At 41.2% G+C, this 24,357-nt stretch overlaps 1 protein-coding gene across 1 annotated transcript; it reads left to right on the top strand.

The window, feature by feature from the left end:
* The first annotated feature begins 1,530 nt into the window (after positions 1–1,530).
* On the top strand, positions 1,531–23,736 carry lrig2 (leucine-rich repeats and immunoglobulin-like domains 2). Its single transcript, XM_030051614.1, has 18 exons — positions 1,531–2,195; positions 2,754–2,828; positions 3,307–3,441; positions 4,290–4,433; positions 4,629–4,772; positions 5,374–5,517; positions 5,837–5,980; positions 9,443–9,523; positions 10,364–10,435; positions 10,661–10,729; positions 12,067–12,230; positions 14,965–15,276; positions 16,741–17,022; positions 17,750–18,190; positions 18,578–18,730; positions 19,028–19,168; positions 19,383–19,652; positions 20,672–23,736. The coding sequence occupies exons 1-18, from the start codon at positions 2,008–2,010 to the stop codon at positions 20,908–20,910; spliced, it is 3,198 nt and encodes a 1,065-aa protein (XP_029907474.1). The 5' UTR covers positions 1,531–2,007; the 3' UTR covers positions 20,911–23,736.
* The last annotated feature ends 621 nt before the right edge of the window (positions 23,737–24,357 follow it).

The raw sequence follows: 24,357 nt of genomic DNA on the forward strand, positions 1-24,357 counted from the left end.
TGATAGTGGCTGACCGATATGGGGGATGCCAATATTTAGAGAGCAGGGCGGCCGATGGTCGATTCATAGGCTAATGCAGATACAATGTTTTTAATTAAATAACATTTTTACAACAATTTATGAATAATAACAAATGACACACAAAATTGATGAATTTACATGAACATTTATGTAACCCTAATGTCACTGTTTGCATTGTCTCTATATGCTTGAGTAGATCTGCACTTTGTCAACAGTGCACTTGTTTTGAGCAAAAACATTTGGCAACTAAATAAATATGCACAGGTAATCAAAAAACGAAATTGTACAAAACAAACAAATAAACAAAAACAAGAACATTTATCAGCAGATAGCAGCATCTTGAACCAACATTTTACTTTACACTTCCATAAATAGCTTTAAAAAAAAAAAAAAAAAAAAAAAAGTCAGTGCATACAGTAGTGCCCAGCAGTATTTCTTTGTTTTTGGTTTCAGTGAACATTTATTTAACACAAATGGATCATTCACTTGACACAGACAAAAATGTAAATAAAAAATGTGCATTGTCTCTGTTTAAATACATCTGCACTCTGCTCTCTACTTATTATTTTAAATGAAAGGAAAATCAGCCTTTTGAGTGCAGACACTGGCTGATGCCGATTACCTCAAATGCCAGATATCAGCCTTAATAATCAGATGGCTGACTGATCGGGTGATATCCAGCATTTTAAGATAGTCAGCACTGGCCAGTGTCTGCATCAGATCTTTCTCTGTCCTATACACGTAATGGTCATGTTTTATGCTTACTACTAATTTTAAGTCTGTTTATTTATTTATTGTATAATGTTGTTAGTGTTACAACAGGGGTCAAGGTTTAAGGACACACACAAAAATAGTTCTGAGATAATCTCAAGATTAAAAAAAAAGAAGTCAGAACTGTGACATGACTTTAATCTCACAGTTCTGACTTTTTCCCTTGAGAATTTCGACTTTATTGTCACAATTCTGACCAATAATTCTGAGATTAAAGTCAGAAGTCTTTTTGTGTGTGTTTCTAATCCTCTTCTGTACATGTACATGAACAACGTGTTCTTTTTCACTGGATTTGCGCCATATCCCCCCTCGACCACGTGACAGATAAAACTCCCCTGAAAGAAAATATCTAATTAAAACTTGAACATCAATGAACGTTTCATATGATGTCTGATTATTTTTATTGGGTTCCTATTGCACAGTAATACACTGCATAATTTATTTACAATCTATTGCCATCATTATGACTGTTCACACTGTGCCTTTAGCACAGATAAAAGCATGTTAAATGAAACAGGTTATTCCAAATGACCAAAGGATGTCACAATAGCATTTCCTATTCCAGCCGTTCTGCCGCTGTGAATCTTCAGAAGTGGGCCATAAAATCTGGACTACTACAAAAACACACTGGACCCAAATCCAATCAAATCGCTGAAAATGTTTGACAAGCATGACGACGGACCAATAGCAGAACTGTAAACATGCTGGAAAGGGGTGGGAGCTGAGATATCCTATGTCATCAACGCGAGGCGCTTTGTTGTTCTATCGAGACAGAAGTCGGAGAAAACTAACTTTCAGGTTGGGATAAACCGCTCGGATTAAACGTAGATAGCGTTTTTGGATTCCACATGATCAAAACCCAGTTCGACATGGCATTATATCGGCATCGTCTGCAGGAGAACTGGCGTATACACAGAAGTTCTTCAGCTCATTAGTAGGCTAGCATTAGCCACTTTGGGAGTGTGTCCAGATTGGAGCGGAAGGAATTTCAGGCACTGGGAAGACGGGGAAAAAATCTCAGCTGGGATGCCTCATGCAAGTTTGGAAAAATGTATTTTACAGTGCCACCGGGAATCACGCCACGATAAAGCGAAAGTATGCGCATATCTGACTGATATTAAATCGTAGGAAATATTTGATGGTGCTTTTGTAACTGTTAACGTGCCAGTTAGCGAGTTAGCCACGTAGCTAGCCATCGGTAGGAAGACATTTAAAATGGCGGAAGGTCGGCCCATTCCTTCGGCCTTCGTCTTCATGTTGTTGAGTTTGAGTACCTGGGCTCTTGAACCTTGTCCGGCTCCGTGCTCCTGTTTGACGGGACAAGATGAGGTCCAAATCCTGGACTGCAACAGAAAAAGGCTGTCGACGGCTCCCCTTGATCCACCAAGTGGGATAACCCAATTGTAAGTAGCCAACCATCACTCAGAAGCTAACATATTCTGACTTCTACAGGAGCTGTAACACTGAGTTCTTGTTTAACCCAGGGGTTCCCAAATCTTTCAGGGATTTAAATATGTCTTAGTCCATAGAGCATCTCTTAGTGTGATTTTGACTGTAGGGCCACATCCAAGAACTTCTCCTGTGATTTGATGTGATTGATGGCATAACGGCATGTTTGCCCAGCCAGCTTGCCAATGAAGAAACTGTGTAAATACGAGTAAAGACCATGAAAAGACTAAACAAAACAGCCAAAATCCAGTCTCACTGTAACTCTGCAGACAGATGGTGAATGAAATATTAATCCATGTCAGATTGAACCATTTTTCCCCAAATTGCGGGGGGCCTTTTGTAACCCACCCCGTGAGGGACCCCAGTGATTGGGAAACAGTGATTTAACCCTGGCTCCAGGCTTACTCACATGGACTTGATCAGTTCTTTTTTTCCATTGAAGTCAAGCCAAGACAGGTGACTGTTTTTGTTTGTTTGGAAAATGATGCCATGATGATTCAATTTCGTTTCAGCACCATGAACCACAACGAGCTGACAGCCCTCCCCTATCTCGGAGAGGTGTCCTCCAACATCACCGTGTTGTCATTGTGAGTCCAGAAGCCCTTCACACTCTTGTTTGCTCACCTGTCATTCTTTATCAGAACTAATTTGGAATTGTATTACAAGCCTGCTGTTTTAGCAGAGCATCCCGTTTTTCATACTGACAACTAATACTTAATGTTCAGATTGTAAATGTGAGCACATGCCATTTTTGGTTAGATTAACTTTGATTTTTTTAAACATATTTAAATGATGTTTTGAAATAGGTTTTTCTCTATAAAATATTTAAAATAGTTGTTAAAGAATTCAATATTTTAAGCTTTTTAAAGTCCTAAAATACATAAGATATGATTCTAAAAAATAAGATGTTTTGATACCCAGCCCAACTACACACCAAAAGCCATGACTCTTTGTTTTAGTCATGTTGATGCAGGCTAGTTCGATTATATTATGGAGTTAGCTTGTAACATTGGTTATCATTGTGACAATGTGAAAATGTCTTTTTTTGCTGTTATGCAAATTCAGAATCCACAATCGGATCTCAGAGCTGTCGATGCTTCAGCTGCAGCCATACGTTTCCTTGGAGACACTGGATCTGACTTCCAACTCGATCTCCGAGCTCAAGGTTGGATCCTTCCCCACAATGCAGCTGAAATATCTGTGAGTTGGCATTCTTTTTTGCATTTTATTTAGCCAGCAAAGTCAGTTAAGAACAAATCATTTACTGGAATCAAAAGTGAAACTCTTGAAGTGCACAGGTTTAGATTAAAAACAAAAAAGACATGCAACAGTGATAATGTCAAGGACACATTACACTAAAGCAGATACAGTTACAAACAGAGGATCGACCAATGGTATGAGAAGAATGGACAGATATATAAAACATAATTCAAAATGACACAATAGCCACAGGAGGTTCTAGTACACACATCGCAGAAAAAGCGCTGCAGTAATGTGCAAGCATGCAAGCTCAGAGTTAAAGGACCATACCGGTGATTTTGAATGTTGAATTTTGAATGGTGGAGGGACTGTTAAACTCCTCCCAATTTCAAGTCATCAAACCACAACAGTGCTGCTGCTTTTAGGCAAACTAACGTGGACGACATTATTACAGTGATGGAATTCTGGTGTGAAGAAAGTTTGAAGTCTCTGAAAGTTCATTTTCATATTGTAGTGGAATGAATGGAAACCAGTGGCTGGAGAAAAGGGTGGAAAAATAATATTGCAGTTCTAAAATACAACACCTTGCTTCGGGAAAAGATTAGCATGAAACATGAAATGAAACAAAGCATATACATTTTGTGGATATGAGAATACACATGCACAATCACTAGTATGGTCCTTTTTTAAACATGTTGCAACACAAAAAAACATTATTGTTTTGATTATTTTGTCGTCGTTAAAGGAGCTTTTTGTTTTGAACCAGCCGACCTTGTGCCTCCTCCTGTGACTCTCTTCATATAGGTGTATGATTTCAGCACTAATGTTTCCCCTCCTCTATTTCATAGGAATTTGAGTAATAACAAGATCAGCACCCTTGAGCCCGGCTGCTTTGACAACATCTCCAGCTCCCTGCTGGTGCTGAAGCTGAACAGGAACAGATTAGCAGTGCTGCCGTCCAAAGTCTTCAGGCTTCCACAGCTTCAGTTCCTGTGAGTATCTTCTGATGTGGTTTCTGGTGCGGAACCAACAGCCAGTTCATTACTTGAGCAGTGTGCATTTGGCAGGCATAATTGCCGCTTTTAATTATGCTCTTAACAACTCCTGCTAACAGGCTGTCTTTCTGTGTATAGCCCTGCTTGGTGATACAACAGTGATTCTGACTCTGAACCTCACTCTCTCTGCAGCGAATTGAAGCGTAACAAAATCAAGGTAGTGGACAGCCTGACTTTCAAAGGGATGGAATCCCTGAGGTCCCTGAAGATGCAGAGGAACGGCATCACTAAGCTCATGGACGGAGCCTTTTTTGGACTGAACAACATAGAAGAACTGTAAGTATAGTGTTAATGTGTCACATGTCAGTGAAATGGACTTTGTATGGTGGGCTCACCAGACCAGATTAGTATTTATACTGAATATCACAATATTTGTGATCACACATGATATGGTCAGAGCCTTTGCACTAAACCGCTGATTTGATTTAATATTATTTTAATAAAATTGTTATATATAACTTAATCATTAAAAGTAAAGTAAAGTAATTTTTTTTTTTTTTTTTTTAATGTCGGGCTGAGTTGCCACCCTCCTCCAACACTTCCCAATCAAAATACTGCGGTAATATTGAATATTGTGAAATCGCCAAGCCTGGAAGTGGTTTTGCAGACATGTGGAGATAAACATAGATAGCTGGTTCAGGCTCAGGTAGGAAAAACACAGAAACAAGATACACACTTGACACCCTGCCAGCAGAGCCTCACAGAAAACGGCATAATTTGATGTTGTCAGCAAAGGTTTGAAAGGTTATCAGGTGGTCATGTTGATAGCCTTTACAAATTTGTCTCTTTGTCATTAAGAAAAATACATGTTGATTTGACTCATTTTTAAAAAAAATAAAAACATGAAGACACTGTTTTTCCTGTCTTTGTATTCCAGAGAGCTGGAGCACAACAACCTGACCGAGGTCAACAAGGGCTGGCTGTACGGCCTGCGCATGCTGCGAGTCTTGCGGGTCAGCCAGAACGCCATCGGCATCATCCGACCAGACGCCTGGGAGTTTTGCCAAAAGCTGGAGGAACTGTGAGTGTGTTCGCCTCATATCTAAAATCCCCAAGCCGCTAAAGCTCCCCACTTTCTTTCATCAGCCCCAGGCTCTGAAATTCATTCTCTATACTCGGAGGAGTTACTGATATCTTGCTGCAGTGAAGGCTGCAGTATTTTGGGTTTCCGGAGCCGATTCAGTATTGTCTCGCCTGCGGTGGATCTATATTTATAACTGTTTTATTAGAATGAAATATCATTCCTAAACGTGGTGTTAGATTAATACACATGACCGATGTTAAACGAGATCAGTGTTTGAACTCCTCCTCATTTTCATCCTCGCTCATGCCTCGTACAGAGATCTGTCCTTCAATCACCTCACTCGACTGGAGGAGACGGCCTTCGTGGGGTTGGGTCTTCTGGAGAGCCTGAACCTTGGAGAGAACTCCATCAGCCACCTGGGAGAGGGGGTGTTCAGCAGCCTGGCCAGTCTGCGCAGCCTGTAAGGACCTCACCACTCACCAAAACACTCACTTTTTCAAATACATATTTATCCATTTGCTTGCAAGGAATAACATAGTCCTGACTTATTCTTGGCTCCGCATTCTGATGAAGGCTGCTAACCACAGTAGGTTTGTGTTTGTTTCACTTTTCATGTGTAGTGCAAGTCCTGTCTTGATTTTTGTTCACTGACTAATTCTCCAGTAGGTTTTGAGGTTCCATCTCCAAAAATCCCAGTAGACATGCCTAGTATTTTTAGTCTGTGTCTTGTAGCGTTGCCCATCGGGGTTCTACAGTGCGAGTATTTCACTGGCATTTGCCCCTAAAAATAGATGTGTGCGAACGTCAAAAATAATTTACAAGCACAGATTACAAACATTTATGTATCTGTCGAATGCAAAACAACTGACTATTGAACAGCAGCGGAATGTGAAGTCGCAGTGTTACCTCAAGCTTACAGTGCAGCCACTTACGCTGACCACCACTCCGCTAACAGAATTGCCCCCAATATCCAGTTGTTATGATCTACCAATTTTTACTTGCATACAAATACGCAGCATTTCTTGTAGCTGCTTCACAATCAAAGCCTCACGCTGGTTCACTGATGGAAAGCTTTCATCATGAAACAGCGGCCCTTAGTAGGCATGGGCCAGTGGGATGCTGGTGTTATGTGTGCAGATGTGTGTCCTTTCTTACACACATAAGCACCCGTGCAGTATAAATTGTTTGGTAATAAACTCTTTGTTACTTGAACAGTTTTCACAGTGTGATTAGTTATTAGTTAGCATAGTAGCGTAGCGTAGTCTTCAAATCCTGTTTGGTTGTAATCCTGTGTTTAGCATAGATCTGATCACTCAGTGTCTAATTTCATAGCATGTTGCTCGTGATGTTTCCTGTTCTTCCACAGTTCACTGTGGGCTGGTTTCAAATAAGTTGCAGAAAAAATAGGACTGGAACTTCTATTTTGATAACCCTGATGGCTGTATTTACCAAGAGGTGCGCTAATTACCACTGTGTGCAAAAACAAGGTCACCTCTCCCCATTCCAGCTCCTGATGCGTAAAGACCAATTATTCACACACAGTCATGGCAATTTTCCAATTAGAATCCCCGGGGGCAGTAGAAAGTGCTAAGCATGCATGTGTGCCTGGTGAAACATGTATGACAAGCTGCTTTAACATCGGACAAGGAAGAGAGCAGACCCCACTAAAGCTGAGCCAGAGGCCTGCAGATGAAGGGTTGCCAGATGTATTGTCAGTGTAATTAAGGCATGACTCCCCTTGATCAGAGGCTCTAATTTGACTTGTCCTTTCATCAAGCAGGGATTAAAAAATATAAACATGACAGATTTGTTTTAAAGGTGCACTGTACAAACGTTAAGGTTGTTTTAAGTGAGGACCGTTAAACTCAACTTACAGAAAAGTGGAATAAGAACCTAATGAGATGGTTGAGTTTATTGTCATAATTGACCCCACTCACTGATAAATGCCACTAAATTGCGTGCTTGTTCTACATCTTTTGTCAGGTTAGTCTAGAGGTTCTCATTTAAGTCAAGACCTGCTAACTTGAACACATTGTGCTTACCAGCCACACATTGCTTTGTCAGAATTTCGTTGTCACTCCAGCTGCTCTTTGGTAAAGGCCTCGACTAGTCAAAAAATTTAGCCGAAGGACATTTAAAATTTCATCAAAAAAAGTAACAATTGCATAACTGCTTCTATAAAAGTTGACACATTTACTTTTAATTAATGTGTTGGCTGTGTTGGTCATAATTTATTTTACTGGACTATCAGTACAAGAGAATGTGCTTATTAACATGCTCTTACGTTTGCTGAACACAGCTAAACACAGCACAGCTAAAAAAAAAATCCATTTGTAATATCATAATTACTTTTTTGAAAAAATGTTTTTCACAGGAAATAACATAATTTTAGGCATATTAAAAACATTACTGAGCCAGTCAAGCTCTTTTGTCTTGTTCATTTTATTAGAGTATTTACTACAAATAGGTGAAAATGCTTCTCATCATGACATATTATTACAGTTTTGTCTTTATAACACCATTCATAGTCATTAAAAAGATCAGTAAAATGTTTGTCTGGGCCAGCATTTGGCCTGTTGTGGCTGTCAGGTCAGATCAGAGATATGATCAGCCACAAGGAGCTTCAGGTAACCTCATTTTTTCGCCGAAACCTTTCTTTACATTTGTAAATAATCATCAGTTGAATGTTTTTAAACAAATGCCAGTGCCAGTTTGAGTCATTTATAAGCATTTATGACCCATAATACCCGATCATTGCATGAAAATTGATTAACACATTTTTTAAGGCCCCAGGTACATATAAACAAGTTGAGTGAAATTATTTCTGGGCATTCTAGATTTTGAATACTGTGTTCCACATTTGAAATGGCTCATTTAACTGATGTTAAAGTAGTTGCTGTATATCATAATATTGTGCAGTGTAAGTGACTTCCAAAACCAGATTAAACTGCAGCTTTTACTTATTCCTTCAACAGTAAAATATGCACCTTGATTCGTGTATCTTTTAGATTGTGAACTAAATCTTAATATACTTTTCTATAATACATTGGTTTGCAGGGATATGACCTCATGCAAAGCTACGTTAGACTAAATGGTGTGAACCTCGTGTGACACGATTTTGGTGCTCAAAATTTTTCCCCATGGTTGGCAGGTCTGGTTATTTGCAGTGACCCGTTTCATCATCCCCTCCCTCATTTGCGCGCCTCAAAATGCACATTGATCGGGTCAAACGTGTTAAAATTCACCTGCCAAGCGTCTTCCTGCGTTTCCTCATGCAAAGCGCTTGTGCATACAAGTTAGAAGGTGAAAATGTCACCTCTCGCGCATGCATCTGCATTAACGCTCAGTAATTATGGCTGTGAGGATAATTAATTGGCAGAAGATTGGCCTGATTAAGTAAATACATCCTGTTCATCGGAATAGAGGGAATAAGAAGGGGGGGATGTGCACTGAGTTATGGGAAGCCACTGAGCTGCGAAAAGAGAGAGGTCAGGTTTGGGGGGGCGGGGGGTGGGGGCTCAGCACACCTCCCCGTGGCCCAAATCGTAGAGGGGAATTGGAGAGGGCCAGCTCCTTTCAGAGGCACCCAGGCATGAGGAAGGAGAAACAAAAGAGCCTATGACCCGTCCTGTAAACACAAGGCCTCTGTGGGTTTCCAGTGGACCTGTGAACCATCCAGTGCAAAACAGAGCCAATTAAATGGTCCTCATCAGAGCGGCCGGAGCACTGAGCTGTGACGCTCTGGAAGTTTGCTGTCTCGGATTGTTCGCTCCTTAACTGAAAGTGATCGGCATGGACGGCAGCAGTGGGGATGATTTGCTCCCTCCCCAGCCTTGTTTTGAAATTCACAGAATACGGGGCTTGTTGTGCGGTATTGCAAGAGTGTGTTTAAATCTTAATACCTGACCTTTTTGCTTTTCAGAGATATCCGCAATAATGAGATCTCCTGGGCCATTGAAGACTCTATCGGCGTGTTTGATGGAATGAAGAAGCTGAACACCCTGTGAGCACGTTCTCATAAGCTTGTATAGATGGATTTTGAATATACTCTGTAAATGCAAGCCCATAAAATAGTCTTAAATTTAGATACATGTAGCTGTTATATCTTGAATCATGTTTCAGAAGGTTGCCGCAACACTACACTGCAAAAACTCAAAATCTTACCAAGATTATTTGTCTTATTTCAAGTCAAAAATGTCTTATTTCTAGTCAAAATATCTCATTACACTTAAAATAAGACATGATCACCTCAGAAGTAAATTGTTTTTAGAGAATTTTCACTTGTTTCAAGTGAAATTTCACTTGAAACAAGTGAAAATTTGCCGGTGGAAAAAGTAAAAATTCACTTGAAATAAGTGAAAATTAGCTAGAAACAAGAAACAAATTTTGCCAATGAAACAAGCAAATTTGCACTTGTTTCAAGCAAATTTGCACTCGAAACAAGAGACAATTGTCTAAAAACAAGTTACTTCTGAGGTGATCATGTCTTATTTTAAGTGTAATGAGATATTTTTACTAGAAATAAGACATTTTGGACTTGAAATAAGACAAGTAATCTTGGTAAGATTTTGAGTTTTTGCAGTGTACATTTATTGTGACAGATATTCCCTGTTAATGTGAAAGTTTGTTCTGATGGGCTTGTTTTTGCCTCTCTGGATTGTTAACGCTGCAAAATCGGTCCTCAGTTTATTCTATTCTGCATTGAAATTGTGCTCCAAAATCTCAAATGTATCTTTCCGAAACCTGCAGGCACCATGTGTGTCATAAAATGTTACCAAGGCGTAGATTCTGTGCCAAATTGACGACGGCTTTATTTATTATATGAAATGTTTTCATTCCGCAGGATCCTGCAGCGGAACAAAATCAAATCTATTACTAAGAAAGCGTTTGAAGGCCTGGAGGAGCTGGAGCACCTGTAAGTAAAGCCTCTGCATCCTCTTTTTTTATTTTTTTTTTTTTTTCCTTGAGATGGTTGCACTTGTGTATCAGGAGCATCAGCAGCTATTGTTGAACGATCCGAGATAGCAGCGGGTTTTTATTACCACAGTGCTGATGTTGTCTTGTGCGTGTGAAACGGGATGCCATTTTGATCATATCACACCGCAGAAGTGTCTAATCTATATTTGCGTCCAACCCACAGGGACCTGAGCAAGAATGGCATCATGTCAATACACCCGGAGGCGTTGTCGCATCTGAGGCTCAAAGTGTTGTGAGTAGACACAAATAATGACGAAGCTCTTACATAAAGAGCACATTTAGGAGGCCAGCTTTCCTTGGTTTAGTTTTATTCGTTTTTTTGTGAATTCGTTGATTTGCATCTGAATTTTCCTTCACCAAGTCAAGTGTCTTGAATCCAGTTCCTCAAGATTGACTTTGTTTCCTTGAAAAACAATGTCACGATGACCACAATTTGCACACACTCATTCAGCCTCTCTACAACAGTGCTCAAGCAGTATTTTCCCATTCAGCTTTCCACAACTTCTATGATTGTGCATGTAACTTTTCTACATGAAGGGGAAAGCAGTAGAGCACAGATACAGTCAGTGCCCTTCTGCCTATGAGGAAAGAGAGTGGAAATATTAAGTCTGATGCCTTGTAAGTTTTTGATCATCCCAACATAGACGCGCCTGTCAAGCAGTGGCTATCGAAATGCCCCAGCAGCTGTCAAACTCCGAAAATGTATCACAATAGCGGTCATATCCTGTTGTTACTAATTAATTAGTCGTTGCTTTACCAGAACGTAGAGCTATTTGTGTGGCTAGCGGATGAAGTGGCCTGGCTCGCTAACTTCTTCCAAACAAGCCGGAGGGACCTGACAGAATAATTGAGACACCCAGATGAGGGATGCATAATGAAACTGTATTTTAGGGCAGAGTTCCGGAGGCTCTGTTATTGCGAGGAATTAGTTTTCCTGGCATGGCTTGGATCCTTTGAAACCATTTTAAGTGCACAAGCCGTTTAATCTGGGGTGAGATGTGGTGTCGGAGACAGCTGTGGCATTAGTTTTACATGTTTTCTTATCGAACCGTTAAAAGATCTCCTTCAATGTGACAGGGGACGCTCAGTCTCAGTGAGGCTGTGCCATTCAGGACAAATGCACTGCCCTGTATGATAAAGTTGATTTCTCAGAATGGCAGATACTTGATCTTGAAATGATTTCTCAAGAAAGAACATCCAACTTAATTTTTCTAAAAACTTGATAGAATTTAATTTAATTCCATTTTGACATGAAATTGCAGGATAAAAACAGGTGTTTCTGATAACGTTAATTAAGATTTCCAGTGAGGCAGCATGCACAACACCAGGACCCTGCCTTTGTTAGACCTAAATGGAATTCAAGTCTAACAAAGGCATTTATTCTGCTTTTCAGGTTAAAATGGTTGCTGTGAAAAAGGTCTATTCAGTGAACATAATTCAGATTAATTTGTTTGGTGGCACAAGTTTATTCTTCTGTCTCAAACTTTAACAGTTCATTGATGAGTCCATCTGACATCACATTGCCACTTGTCCCTTCACACTCTCCCCATCACCTGTTGTTGTCCTCAGCATCCTGAACACCAGCAGCCTGCTGTGTGACTGCCAGCTGCAGTGGCTCGGGCCGTGGTTGACTGACAGCCACTTCCAGCAGTCCATCTCGGCCGTCTGCGCCCACCCCGCCAGCCTGCTGGGGCGCAGCGTCCTGTCCATCAGCCCGGAGGAGTTTGTTTGCGGTCAGTCATCGGCTCTTTACTGTTATTGCCTGTCCGCTCTAACACATGTACCCTTCATTAGATGCTGAACAGTAGAAAATGTTCCTCGGTGTGGGTCGAGTCAAGTTTATTACCAGCCTGGCTCAAAGGGCTTTACATATCATATCCCTCTGATTCCTGCTTTTTTTTTTTTTTTTTTGTCCCACTCAGCACGGTCACATCACTGTCAGAGTGTCACTGACTGTCAGCAGTGGTGGACAAAACAAAACATGGAGGATAGCAGGAACAACGACAGGGAGACGGGAGGTCGTAAAATGAATAGACATGGGAAGATGCTTCAGTCAAAGCCCTTTTTTGCCTTCCTGCCGATGGACGGCCACCACACCACTGTTAGCACAGCAGACACTTCAAAAAATGAATTTCATCAATCATTTTACAGTCTTTGATGATGGACTGTGGTGCAAATGACATTTTTTGTTGTTTAGCAGCGTGCTTGTTGTAAATGTGGGGTCACAGTACAGATGTGTTAACACTGATGTCAGATTCGGGTCACATACAAAGATGAATATGAAAAGTCAAGGCGAAAAGATCAGATCTGATTAAAAAACAAAACAAAACAAAACAAAAATAAATCAGAATTGACGTTTCACTTTTAACTGCTGTGCGAACGTAACTCCTGTGACCCGTATCTGACACCCGAGGACAAACCTCTGATTACCCAGCATGCACACATTTACAAAAGGCACGCTGCTGAATAACAAAAACTCTTTGACACGCCGGTCCATCTTCACAATTAATGAAAGAGTTGTGCTGGCAGTCGTGCGTTGAATTGTTTGCTGTGGTTGTAGTGGTGTGGTGGCACAGCAAAAAGGGCATATATCTATCAAAATTGCAACATCCTGTCTCCCTGGCATTGCTGTTGCTATCCTTGATATTTTTCCAGGCTCACCACCACTGACAGTGAATGAATAACGAGGCTCTGACAGTGATGTGAACGTACTGAGTGGGGAAAAACACATGGATTCTGATCTGAGTGTTCACACAGCGTCACATAAGCAGGAATCAGATGTGTATCTGATTTAGGGCCACATATGAAAGTGTCCCAAATCAGTGTTGAAAATGTCAGATTCAGTGTGTCTTTTGCATTTACACTGGCATAACAGGTGTGTTCTGTTTTTTGAGGAAAAAATTAAATCTAAGCCACTTCCTGGAGCTGTAGAGATCATAATCCATACTACATTGTTGTTGCATATTGAAATTATTTGAAAAAATACATTAGCCTGTTCCTAATATTTCTTACTTCGTCATTTTAATCCTAGTTAATTGTGTGTGTCTGTGTTGGCAAATGAAAGTGCAGGTTACATGATGACCATGGCTGTGAAGGCAGGAGGGGGGTTATGATGTGAAACTGTGGTGCTAGAAATGACAGTTTAATACATGAATGTGAAACCCTGAGTGGGACACCTTAGACTTGGGTGGCTGCTGATATACCTCCCAAATAAAAGGTGTGAGAGACACTGACGTTTCTGGTTAGATGTTGTATTTTTGGTATTATGTGCTAAATAGATGTAAATCCAGTGACGTCATCAGGAGATATTGTCAGCACAGTTACGGTGGTGTTTAATAGAGGGGGAAAGTTATATTAGCTGTCAGGTTTCAACATTAACCCCTAGAATAAATGAGCAATGGCTTCTTTGTAGATACGGTGTTTTGTAGCAAACTTAAACAAACATATGGGCTGACTTCTTTCTCCCCGTAACATTCAGTGTAGAAACAGCTGCTCTCTGTCTATTGCAACTGACAATATCACTAAAGGAAAAATAGTATTGCACCCTAAAACAAAAAAGGCAGCTTCAGAAACATAATGTAAAACACGAATCCCAGTGTTGTGTGTTTTAGGGTGACATTTTTCTCAAAAATACAATAAATGGCTGGAGAAAAAGTATGGATTTTTTTTTTTAGTGATTAGTGATTTTTTTTATTTCAGTCATTTTCAACTTGCAGAAATCAAATACACATATAAATAGACAATATCTTATACACATATTTTAAAACAATAAATAATATTTCATTTCCTTTCTGTACTGGAAAACCAAAACAAACATATAATATATACAAATAAACACTGACTGAAAAGGTATAGGCTGAAGCCTTAGCTTATTTTGCCTATCCTTCTTACATTACAAAGCTTTTGTCAGCTCACTTAAATAATAAAATAAAGTAAATGAAAGACACAAAAACAAAATATGTGTATATTATACATACAAAAGGTCCCAAGGCAGTTCATAAATACACTAGTGTTCATAATTTTGTTTTATATTCACTAATAATATTATTTTTAAATAGCTTTTTAAATCTATTAAGCGTATTACGTAATTTCATTTCTATTTCTAAATTATTCCATACATTTACACCTTTTGCTGTTATACATCTTTGTTTTACATTTGTTCTTGCCTTTGTTTTTTTGAACATACAAATCCCTCTCAGTTGATATTTGTTCACTCTGATCTGGAACATCTTCTGGATACTTTCTGGAAGCATGTTATTATTTACTTTATACATAATTTGTGCAGTTTTAAAGTCAGCCAAATCGATGAATTTATGAATAATATGTTTGCATGTTCTTGATAATCAGCTCTGTTTATTATTCTGATTGCTCTTTTTTGTAATATAAAAATTGGATTTGTGGATTTTTCTTAACAACATGATGCAGAAATCCTGAGTTCCTCATGTTCTGCCCCGTGTTTTTTCACAGACGACTTCCCCAAGCCTCAGATCACAACCCACCCAGAGACGTCTGTGGCGCTGCGAGGGAACAACGTCACGCTGAGCTGCATCGCGTCCAGCAGCAGCGACTCGCCCATGAGCACGGCCTGGCGGAAAGACGGAGAGGTGCTGTACGACGCCGAGGTGCAAAACTACGCTCGCTACCAGGAGGGGGAGCTGGTCTACACCACTGTGCTCCACCTCCTCAATGTCAACTTCACTGACGAGGGCCGCTACCAGTGTGTGGTGTCCAACCACTTTGGCTCCAACTACTCCAACAGGGCCAAGCTCACCGTCAATGGTGAGGAAGTTTGTCCTTCCATCTTTTGTGTTTTTTTTTTTTTTTTTTTTTTAAATCGGACAGTTCAAGTAAAAAAAAAAAAAATTTCCCAATTGCCCCCAAGTGCAGCCTGTCCATCCATATAGTTTCTTTGTGGTATCCCCTCACCCTAATACAGTGCAGCTAAATGGGTAATCATTAGAGGAGAGGAAGAACACTGGCAAACTATCTGTCCACCCCCAACAAGTATGAATTAGAGGTGCAGAGAAACAGTTTGCCATTGGTCTTTGGCATGAAACAGCTCCCAGTGGAACGCTTCACCCCTGAGGGCTGTGGATTATGCCTGGTGTTTGTGTTTTTGTTTGAGCTCCACCACCGACTGCTCATGTAAGGGAGATGGGAGATCACAGCGGACTGGGGACCTTACTGAAATGATCTGTGTAGCACTAGGGATAAGAGAGAAAACATCTTTTTGTATTTTGCTTTAACTCTTCCTTAAGGGTGTTGGATGAGGAGGTTGCACTTTAACAGTGGGAATCTCAGTTCAGTGCTAAACCTGAAATCCAATGAGAATATATATATAAAAAAAAAAATGTGAAAAGGTAGCACATCCCAAGTTTTCAAGTCGCTCACATTTCATTTGTTTGTTTATGAAGTATACTGCTATTGTGATGTGAGCCAAGTGAACAAGTGAAATGTGAGTATTTTGTCTTCTGTGACTTGAAAATTTGGGATGTGCTATGTTGTCACTCTTTTGTGAACATGCTCCTTAAAGGTGTTTGTTTTTCCATTTTGTAATGCAGCTTATTATGATTCTGAGATGCTTAAATATTATATGAAAATACTTTTATTTGCTGATTTGTTTTCATTTTGATTTATTTGTGCAATGGATATGCTGTCGTTTCTGAGTACAGCTGCTATTTGACCTAGGCTGAGAGTGGTCACTGGACTGCACTGCAAAAACGCAAAATCTTACCAAGATTATTTGTCTTATTTCAAGTCAAAAATGTCTTATTTCTAGTCAAAATATCTCATTACACTTAAAATAAGACATGATCACCTCAGAAGTAACTTGTTTTTAGACAACTGTCTCTTGTTTCAAGTGAAAATTTGCTTGAAACAAGTGAAAATTTGCTTGAAACAAGTGAAAATTTGCTTGTTTCATTGGCAAAATTTGCCAGTGGAAAAAGTGAAAATTCACTTGAAATAAGTGAAAATTAGCTAGAAACAAGAAACAAATTTTGTCAATGAAACAAGCAAATTTTCACTTGTTTCAAGCAAATTTTCACTTGAAACAAGAGACAATTGTGTAAAAACAAGTTACTTCTGAGGTGATCATGTCTTATTTTAAGTGTAATGAGATATTTTGACTAGTAATAAGACATTTTTGACTTGAAATAAGACAAATAATCTTGGTAAGATTTTGGGTTTTTGCAGTGTGGTCATGTTTTGTTGCACCTGTATTTACTGTCCTCTTTCCTTCAGAGCTGCCGTCCTTCCTCAAGACACCGATGGACCTGACGATCCGGACCGGGACCATGGCCAGGCTGGAGTGTGCCGCTGAAGGCCACCCATCTCCCCAGATCGCTTGGCAGAAGGACGGAGGCACTGACTTCCCTGCTGCCCGCGAGCGCCGCATGCACGTGATGCCAGACGACGACATCTTCTTCATCGCCAACGTGAAGACGGAGGACATGGGAGTGTACAGCTGCACGGCTCAGAATGCAGCAGGCAGCCTGTCAGCGAACGCTACGCTCACCGTGCTGGGTGAGTCACCCGGCTGATTAGCCGAGCGTGTTTTTGATGTTTTACTACTGGGTCATTTCATCTGAGTCACTCTGCCTAAATTGGCTGCTCATTTATGTCTCTCATTACATATCCTGTTTTGCGTTGCCTCCTCGGCAATTTAATTAATGAAGATGTAAATGCAAACCTTGTTATACCATGGCCAGGGAGAATACTTTAATTCTGACTGCATGGAGCATCTGTTTTTTGTCTTAACACAAAGTAGAAGTGAAAAAATGCTCCAAAAGATTGAGTGTTCCATATCTGCTATGATGTTGCGATATCGTGATTTGAGACCAGATCCAAATGTATGAGTGTTGTTTTTTCCTGGTTTTAAAAGCAGTATTACAGTAAATGGATGCCATTTGGATGAAAGAAACTTGTTAGGCTATTCTATCTGTTGTCTTATTTGCCTCTACCTTGTTAGTCATCATGTCCACATTACGACTGATTGTTTATCAAAAATCTTTCGTATAAACGTCTTGTGAAAGCACTAAAACTCACTCAGTACTTAAAACATGGATGTCAAGGTATTCATCAAAGACATTGTGATATTTGATTTTGTCCATATCACCAAGCCCTGACTAAAATCAGTGGCTCATGTTAATATGTTTGTTCCTAAAAACAGGAAAAAAGTGATATCACAGTCATTCGTCTAAAGCATCTGACGCAATCATCCAGAGAATAATTGCATCCTCTCCTCTTGCAGAAACTCCATCTTTCATGCGGCCATTGGAAGACAGAACGGTGGCCCGCGGGGAAACTGCTGTACTTCAGTGCATAGCCGGGGGCAGCCCAGCCCCCCGCCTCAACTGGACCAAAGACGACGGGCCCCTGGTGCTGACGGAGCGCCACTTCTTCGCCGCGGCCAACCAGCTCCTCATCATAGTGGACGCGGGGCCCGCCGACGCCGGGAAGTACACCTGCATCATGTCCAACACGCTGGGCACGGAGCGCGGCCACATCTACCTGAGCGTGTCGCCCTCGCCGAACTGTGACACGGGCTCAGGGTACGACCAGGACGGCTGGACCACGGTGGGCATCGTGGTGATCGTGGTGGTGTGCTGCGTGGTGGGGACCTCACTGGTCTGGGTCATTGTCATTTACCACATGCGCCGGAAGAGCGAGGACTACAGCATCACAAACACCGGTGAGCACAGTCGCCAATCTCATATACCCATCTGTGACTGGGGGGGGGAAGTAACTGTGTCCTGTTTTAGAGATCAAGAGTTTGGACACCATAAAACATATTCATGAGGTGGCACTTTGTTGTTTGGATAAGGCTGTTTCACTAAATAATAATAATAATAATAATAATAATAATAATAGATTTTATTTGTAAAGCAGTTTTCATTAGAAAATCTCAAAGTGCTACAGATAAAAAAAAATACAAGTAAAGAAAATAGAAAACACAGTAAATATCAGCAAACACAGTAAATATCAGCAAAATAAATTAATAAAATAATTTAATTAATTAATTTAATAATAAAAATAAATTCCCAACTGTATAATGAAGAAATGTGTTTATGTGTTTCAGATGAGATGAATTTGCCAGCAGACATCCCCAGCTACTTGTCGTCTCAGGGCACTCTGTCAGAGCCCCAGGAAGGCTACAGTAACTCTGAGGCCGGCAGTCACCAGCAGCTCATGCCTCCTCTTTCCAACGGATACGTCCATAAGGGCACAGACGGTGGGTAGCATTCATCCCTAAAACTTAGTTACCTTAATGGACTTTTTTCCTCATAACCCCTCTACCGCATAAAAATCACAAACATAAAAGAACATATGATGTGCTTAACAACAAAGTAAGGAAAACAGTTTTTTTTTTTTTTTTTTATATGATTGAAGGGTTTTTAGACCCTAGCTTTTAATTGTGGATGATTTTTTCCGTCCTTTTCCTGCTTTTGGGAGTTCATGCCCAGATCCCCTGCTGAGATGAGACCGAGACACTGACTAATGAGTTGCCGAATAACCATGTGTTTCCCAGGTGTGTGTTACGGAGATGCAGGCAGCGAAGTGGAAACCGAAGGGAATGGCATGCTTCACTGCAGGGTGGGCTCTCTGTTCACCGGCCGTAGCAGCTTCCACCCCGGGGAGCCGCGCGAGGGACTCGCCGGAGTCCCTGCAGGTCAGTTTCACCTTCACACAAACCCTCTAACCAGGCGTGTGATGTCTTTATGTCTTTTTGTTTTTTTATCTTTAGGATTACAGTTTTTTTTTAAAATCAAAATCTCCTGATGGAGCGCAGAAATAAATGCCTGGAAATGTGAACTTTTTTTTTTTTTTTTTTTTACAATGGAGCTACATTGGATCACTGTAAGATGCTTGTTCTGTGTTCCCAGGTGGCACAGGCCCACTGGTCATCTGCTCTGACTGCTATGACAACGCCAACATCTACTCTCGCACGCGGGAGTACTGCCCCTATGCCTACCTGGGGGAGGACGACCCGCTGGACAAGACTCTGCCAGGGCTGAAGGAGAGCTTCCGCGAGCACGCCCAGCACGAGGACACGGCGCTGGAGAGTCTCCTCAGCAACCAGGACTCCTCTGTCTTTCTCACCTCCCACGACAAGAGGCTGAGCAGCCACACGGCCCCCGAGCACTACGCTAATGGTGAGAACAACACACAGAAATAGTTTCCAGGGTGCTGCAGTGAGACCATCGTTCAACCAAAGGTTCAAGCTTACTGCCTGTAAGGGTCTCAAGGCTGAAGTGTCCTTCAGCAACAAATTGAATCCCTACCAGAGCCTGCACTCTGACCTCCATGTAGAGAGGGGCTCGCAGAAAGAAAAATACCTATAGGGATCAGTACACAGATCTCTTCTGCATATACGTCTTCCTATCTGTCTAGTGAAGAGGAAAGGCTTTCAGTCAGTAAGAAAAATGGCAGAGGCCCAGGCAAAGCTCGCTGCCCTTATGTAAACAATGAGCTCATTCATTCACCGAAGCCAGTAGCTTGAAGATGAGAGATTTCCCAGTTAACTGGCACCAACTATAAGCCTGTGATATTGCATTCATTGTGGATATTGATCTTCCTGGTACCATCTGCTGCTAAGATACATCGAGGCCAGCTGTGAGGGCTGTTGAGTTCTGCAGGCTATTGGAGCCACTTGCACACTGCACACTGGGTATTGGCAAGGACCTGACGATACATTACACATCACAGTAATACATGGGTCATAATACGGTGTGTATCATGATACATTACAGTACTCCACAGAAATGACTGGAAATGTTTGGAGAGAACTTAAAAGACAACCTGTTGCATAACAGCTGGGTAGACTAATAAAGTATATGATGTATGTTTTGATAAATCAGGTGACATACTCTCTCAGTACACTGCCATTCCATAAAAACAGAACTAACAATGCAGTTACTTAACACAGTGCACTAAAATGTAGATGTCATATTATCATGTAAAAATTAAGCGCGTAAATTATCCATATTGGTACAAGGGTACAGACAATGGATACAGTATTGTGCAAAATTACATTGAAATACACATACGCATGTTTGCATGCCTCAATAAATGCCAAAGTCTTGTTTACAGGTGATCCCAAATCTGTGGTTGGGAATCAAAAAGATGGGGAGTTGCGGTTTTTCGCTCTAAGTCTGTTTCCCTGTCCCTGCAGATCACCCCACCAGGTCTTTCTGGGGGGAGGGGGAAGGCCCGTCCGCAAAGCCCCAGCCAGGAGCGTCCACACACCCAGTGACTGTACACAGGACCCCCCCTGTGGTCTCCGCTGCCGACGAGGCAGAGGAACGTGGTGGAGCTGAGGTGGACTGCTTCCCCAGCCAATGCACAACACAACAGGACCACAGAAGTGCCTCCAGTAGGACTAACCCTCAGGAGCACCCTGCTCCCACATAGGCCCCAGCGACCCGTCCACGCTCCCCTGCCCTTGCAGTCCTCATTGCAGCCCCCTCTCTGTCCACTACCTCCAAAGAGACTCCTCACTTTCTGCCAAAGATGTTCTCTCATATGTTTACATTTGCCTTCCATCCCAGAGGACACGCTCGGTTGTTTGTTCCCCACTATAAAAAGACTGCTGCCTCGGCCTGGAGAAATATTCTGGTGATTAAAGTGACCTCCTCCTCGACACCCCCCACCTCTGCAGGGCCCGGTCCCCCTCCACTCTTCTGCATTCTCTTTTGTAGAGAACGCTATGAATGTATGCTTCAAAGAGCCATGTTGGATGCTGCCGTGGTACACGAACAAGACATTGTCCAGCCTTATTACCCCTCTGTTCCTGCTACCGGGAGCGGGGGCGTCTATTTTAAGCCGATGCATAGTGCTTCATGCCGCCGGTTTGGACTGAAAGTTCACGGTACAGATACCTGTTGCAGCAGCCTACATGACTTAGGAAGAAATCGCCACCTCTTGCCAAGTTGGCAAAAGAGGGGTTCAAATGGGGGACAAGTGAAGTTCCCTCACCAGCAGTATGTGGTTCTTAAAATAGGAAAGAGCCCTGAATGCATACAGTCCACATTCCCATAGCCATCCCTATTGACTCTAAACTAGGCTCTCTGGTGACCTGTTATGCAAATCCCAGAGACAGTGACACCAAAATGTGGTGTATATTATAAATATATATAAATATATCCTATATCATCTTTGCCTATTCTCATTTTTGTCCTCTGTCAAAGGCTATTGTAAATTCCTTCTTTTTGTTGGTTCATAATGATGTTCTGTTTGGGAAGAAAGCATACAAAGTTTGCACATTTGACAATCATGGTTTTGCTGGCCATTTTCTAATGGTTGTCTACCGAATGGCCTTTTTTTTAACAAGCATTCTCAGTAACCTCGATCAGGTAACATTATGGTTTATCTACTCAATATGCACTGATTTGTTTTTCCCTTCTCAGCATATCTTACTGGCACTTAATTTAATGATGGCGTATTTTTTATTATTATCATTATTATTATGCAGTGTGCATGCCATTTTACATTCTTGTAAGGGTTTATTGTGACCGTTTCCTCTCAAATTTCACAAACTTTCCTTAGATACTGATTAGGCCTAGATTTTCACTTGGGACTGTGAAAAATGAGAATGTATTATTTCATACGTGTATGTATGTGTACATAACGACTAGTAATCTATCCAATTCCATGTCCTACTAGTCCACTTGTGGAGCGGTTTGATTCCGAAGCTGCAGTAACTTTAGAAACATTTTGCTTATTGGTTTTCAGCCCATGTCTCCCGGCATTATTGGATATTTTGTACATGGTGGTCCCAGGAACAACATGAAACTGTTGTGTTCTTGAAAATGGCAATTAGATGCCATTATGTCCACGTTACAGTAATTGAACAGATGCAAGCAGAAACTAACTGTGCTCTTTTCAAATGCCAGACGTGAAATTGCTTTGGAGATTTTCAATTGGAAAAAAGTGTATAATTCAAAAGAAATTGATCTTGCTTCATCAGGGCTGATCTCATTAGATGGGTTGCTGATCTCTTGTTTATTGCACTTCGGGGTTGCCCTAGACATGATTGGCTTTCCTTACCACGCCCATGCCGGTTAACACTCAGAAAACCGCATTGATGTTTGCTGGAGATGTTAAGCCAGCTACACTCCTGTCATAGTTAACAATGTTTGATAATTGATTCCCTCCCATGTTTGAGAATTCACGCTGTCTTTATTTTTTCTGCTTAATTTGCATTCTTAAAAACAGTCCGAATTCTAGGAGACTTTGTGCACATCATCTTGATAATACATAATGCATCAGCTACATTCTGGTCGGCTGTATTTGATCAAGAGAGGCCATGTCTTATTCAGCTTTTCCCCCTCTCTGTGGTAGTGGTACACTGATACTGGTGGAGGGGACTGAGCCAGCGTTTGGTCGTAGTACTCACGCTGTTTATCAGTGGAGTTCACAGACACAAGAATCAGTGATGCTGAATGGCTAATCTCTTCATTATCAATCCAAATGTGTGGTGATGTGCAGGCTGATGCCATGTCATTAGACGCCCTGTCACAAAATGCTACTAAGCCACAGTTGATTACTTGCGTACTGAATTGCATGTGATTCCTGCACACCTCATGTCAGAAGAAATCCTTTTCCTCTCTTGGATCAGGTTTGCCTTGTCATACCAAATCAACACATTCCCAGCCTACGCACCTGCATTCAGATGTTAAGCTAGAAAAGGGGTCAAACGACTGGTTTCTGTTTTACTAGTCGTCCAATTGTTTTCTGTTTAGCCAACACAAAGTCGACTTGAAACCCACTCGCTTCACAAGTCAGATTTTGACGCACTCCTTGCTCCAGTGGAAGCAGTTCCTTTAACATTCTCAAGTTTTTGTCATTGTCGGGCAAGGTCAGTTTCATGCTTTTTGAGCTTGATTGAGAAACTGCAAAGATAAAAATGACCAGTCATTCTCACAGCTACATGCCCAGAGACCATAACATTGATTCAGTGCTCTTTATTATTATTTTTTTTTTCCGCCAACACAGCATAGCATAATGTGTATTTGTATTGTCTTACTCTTTGAACGTCCTTAAGACTTTATACCAAAGTTTAGCAGTAAATGCTCTGGCAATATCAAATGCTGCTTTTTTTGTATTGTCAAAGTTTTGCATTTTGTTTTCAAATGTATTTTTTTTGGGCCTTGTTTACTTGTACATTCTGTAAAGCATGTCTAAAGAGCATTTTTGTTACCTAGCTGTTACTCAAACAATAAACATGAATTCTGATAAGCCAGGTTGCATATGAATCATGAAACTCTTCCCCCCACTGCTGCTTGTGAAAATCCAGCCTTTAAGTAGAAAATGACAATGAAATCCCAGTATTTAGTGTTCGCTCAGACAGTGGGAGGCTTGAGAGAGATGTAGTAAGACAGACACAAGTGGGGTGAGGGTTGGGGGGGTGTTCTGGCAGGATTTGATTCCTAGGTTACATGTAATTCCAGAGGCAGGGGTCTTAACCACAACATGATTTCTGGGCACACCATGGAACGATTTAAAAGGCCAAGCCATCTATAATCTGGATTTAGTCATGTCAAGCCAACACATAAAGCCAACTAATATGGGCTTTAAAAAACTGTTAGGCCATCATCAGTTGTGATGTTAGAAAAAGGCCTCTTTTTTTTTTTTTTTTTTTTAAAGTCCCTCCCACGTAAAATCCAGTAGAATCCCAGGGATGATTTGATGCAAGTTGAATTTGACGCTGCTTCGGCACTTTTAAGTCTGCAGTTTTGGCTGGATCTCTACCCCGCTCCCCGGCTGCCATCAAAGACATCCATGATATCATTGCTAATCACCCTCTACAAGCCAATGAATTATTCAATACAATGTCCAGGCTGGCATCTCCCTACCCAA

This window comes from Myripristis murdjan, chromosome 5, assembly GCF_902150065.1.
Source record: "Myripristis murdjan chromosome 5, fMyrMur1.1, whole genome shotgun sequence".
Lineage (NCBI taxonomy): Eukaryota > Metazoa > Chordata > Actinopteri > Holocentriformes > Holocentridae > Myripristis > Myripristis murdjan.

What these genes read in the sequence shown, in the direction of transcription:
- lrig2 (XM_030051614.1), top strand. Translation starts at nt 2,008, where the DNA reads ATGGCGGAAGGTCGGCCCATTCCTTCGGCCTTCGTCTTCATGTTGTTG. An exon ending in CCAAGTGGGATAACCCAATT is followed by an intron (nt 2,196 to 2,753) that starts GTAAGTAGCCAA and finishes ATTTCGTTTCAG; the next exon opens with CACCATGAACCACAACGAGC. An exon ending in CATCTGAGGCTCAAAGTGTT is followed by an intron (nt 10,730 to 12,066) that starts GTGAGTAGACAC and finishes TGTTGTCCTCAG; the next exon opens with CATCCTGAACACCAGCAGCC.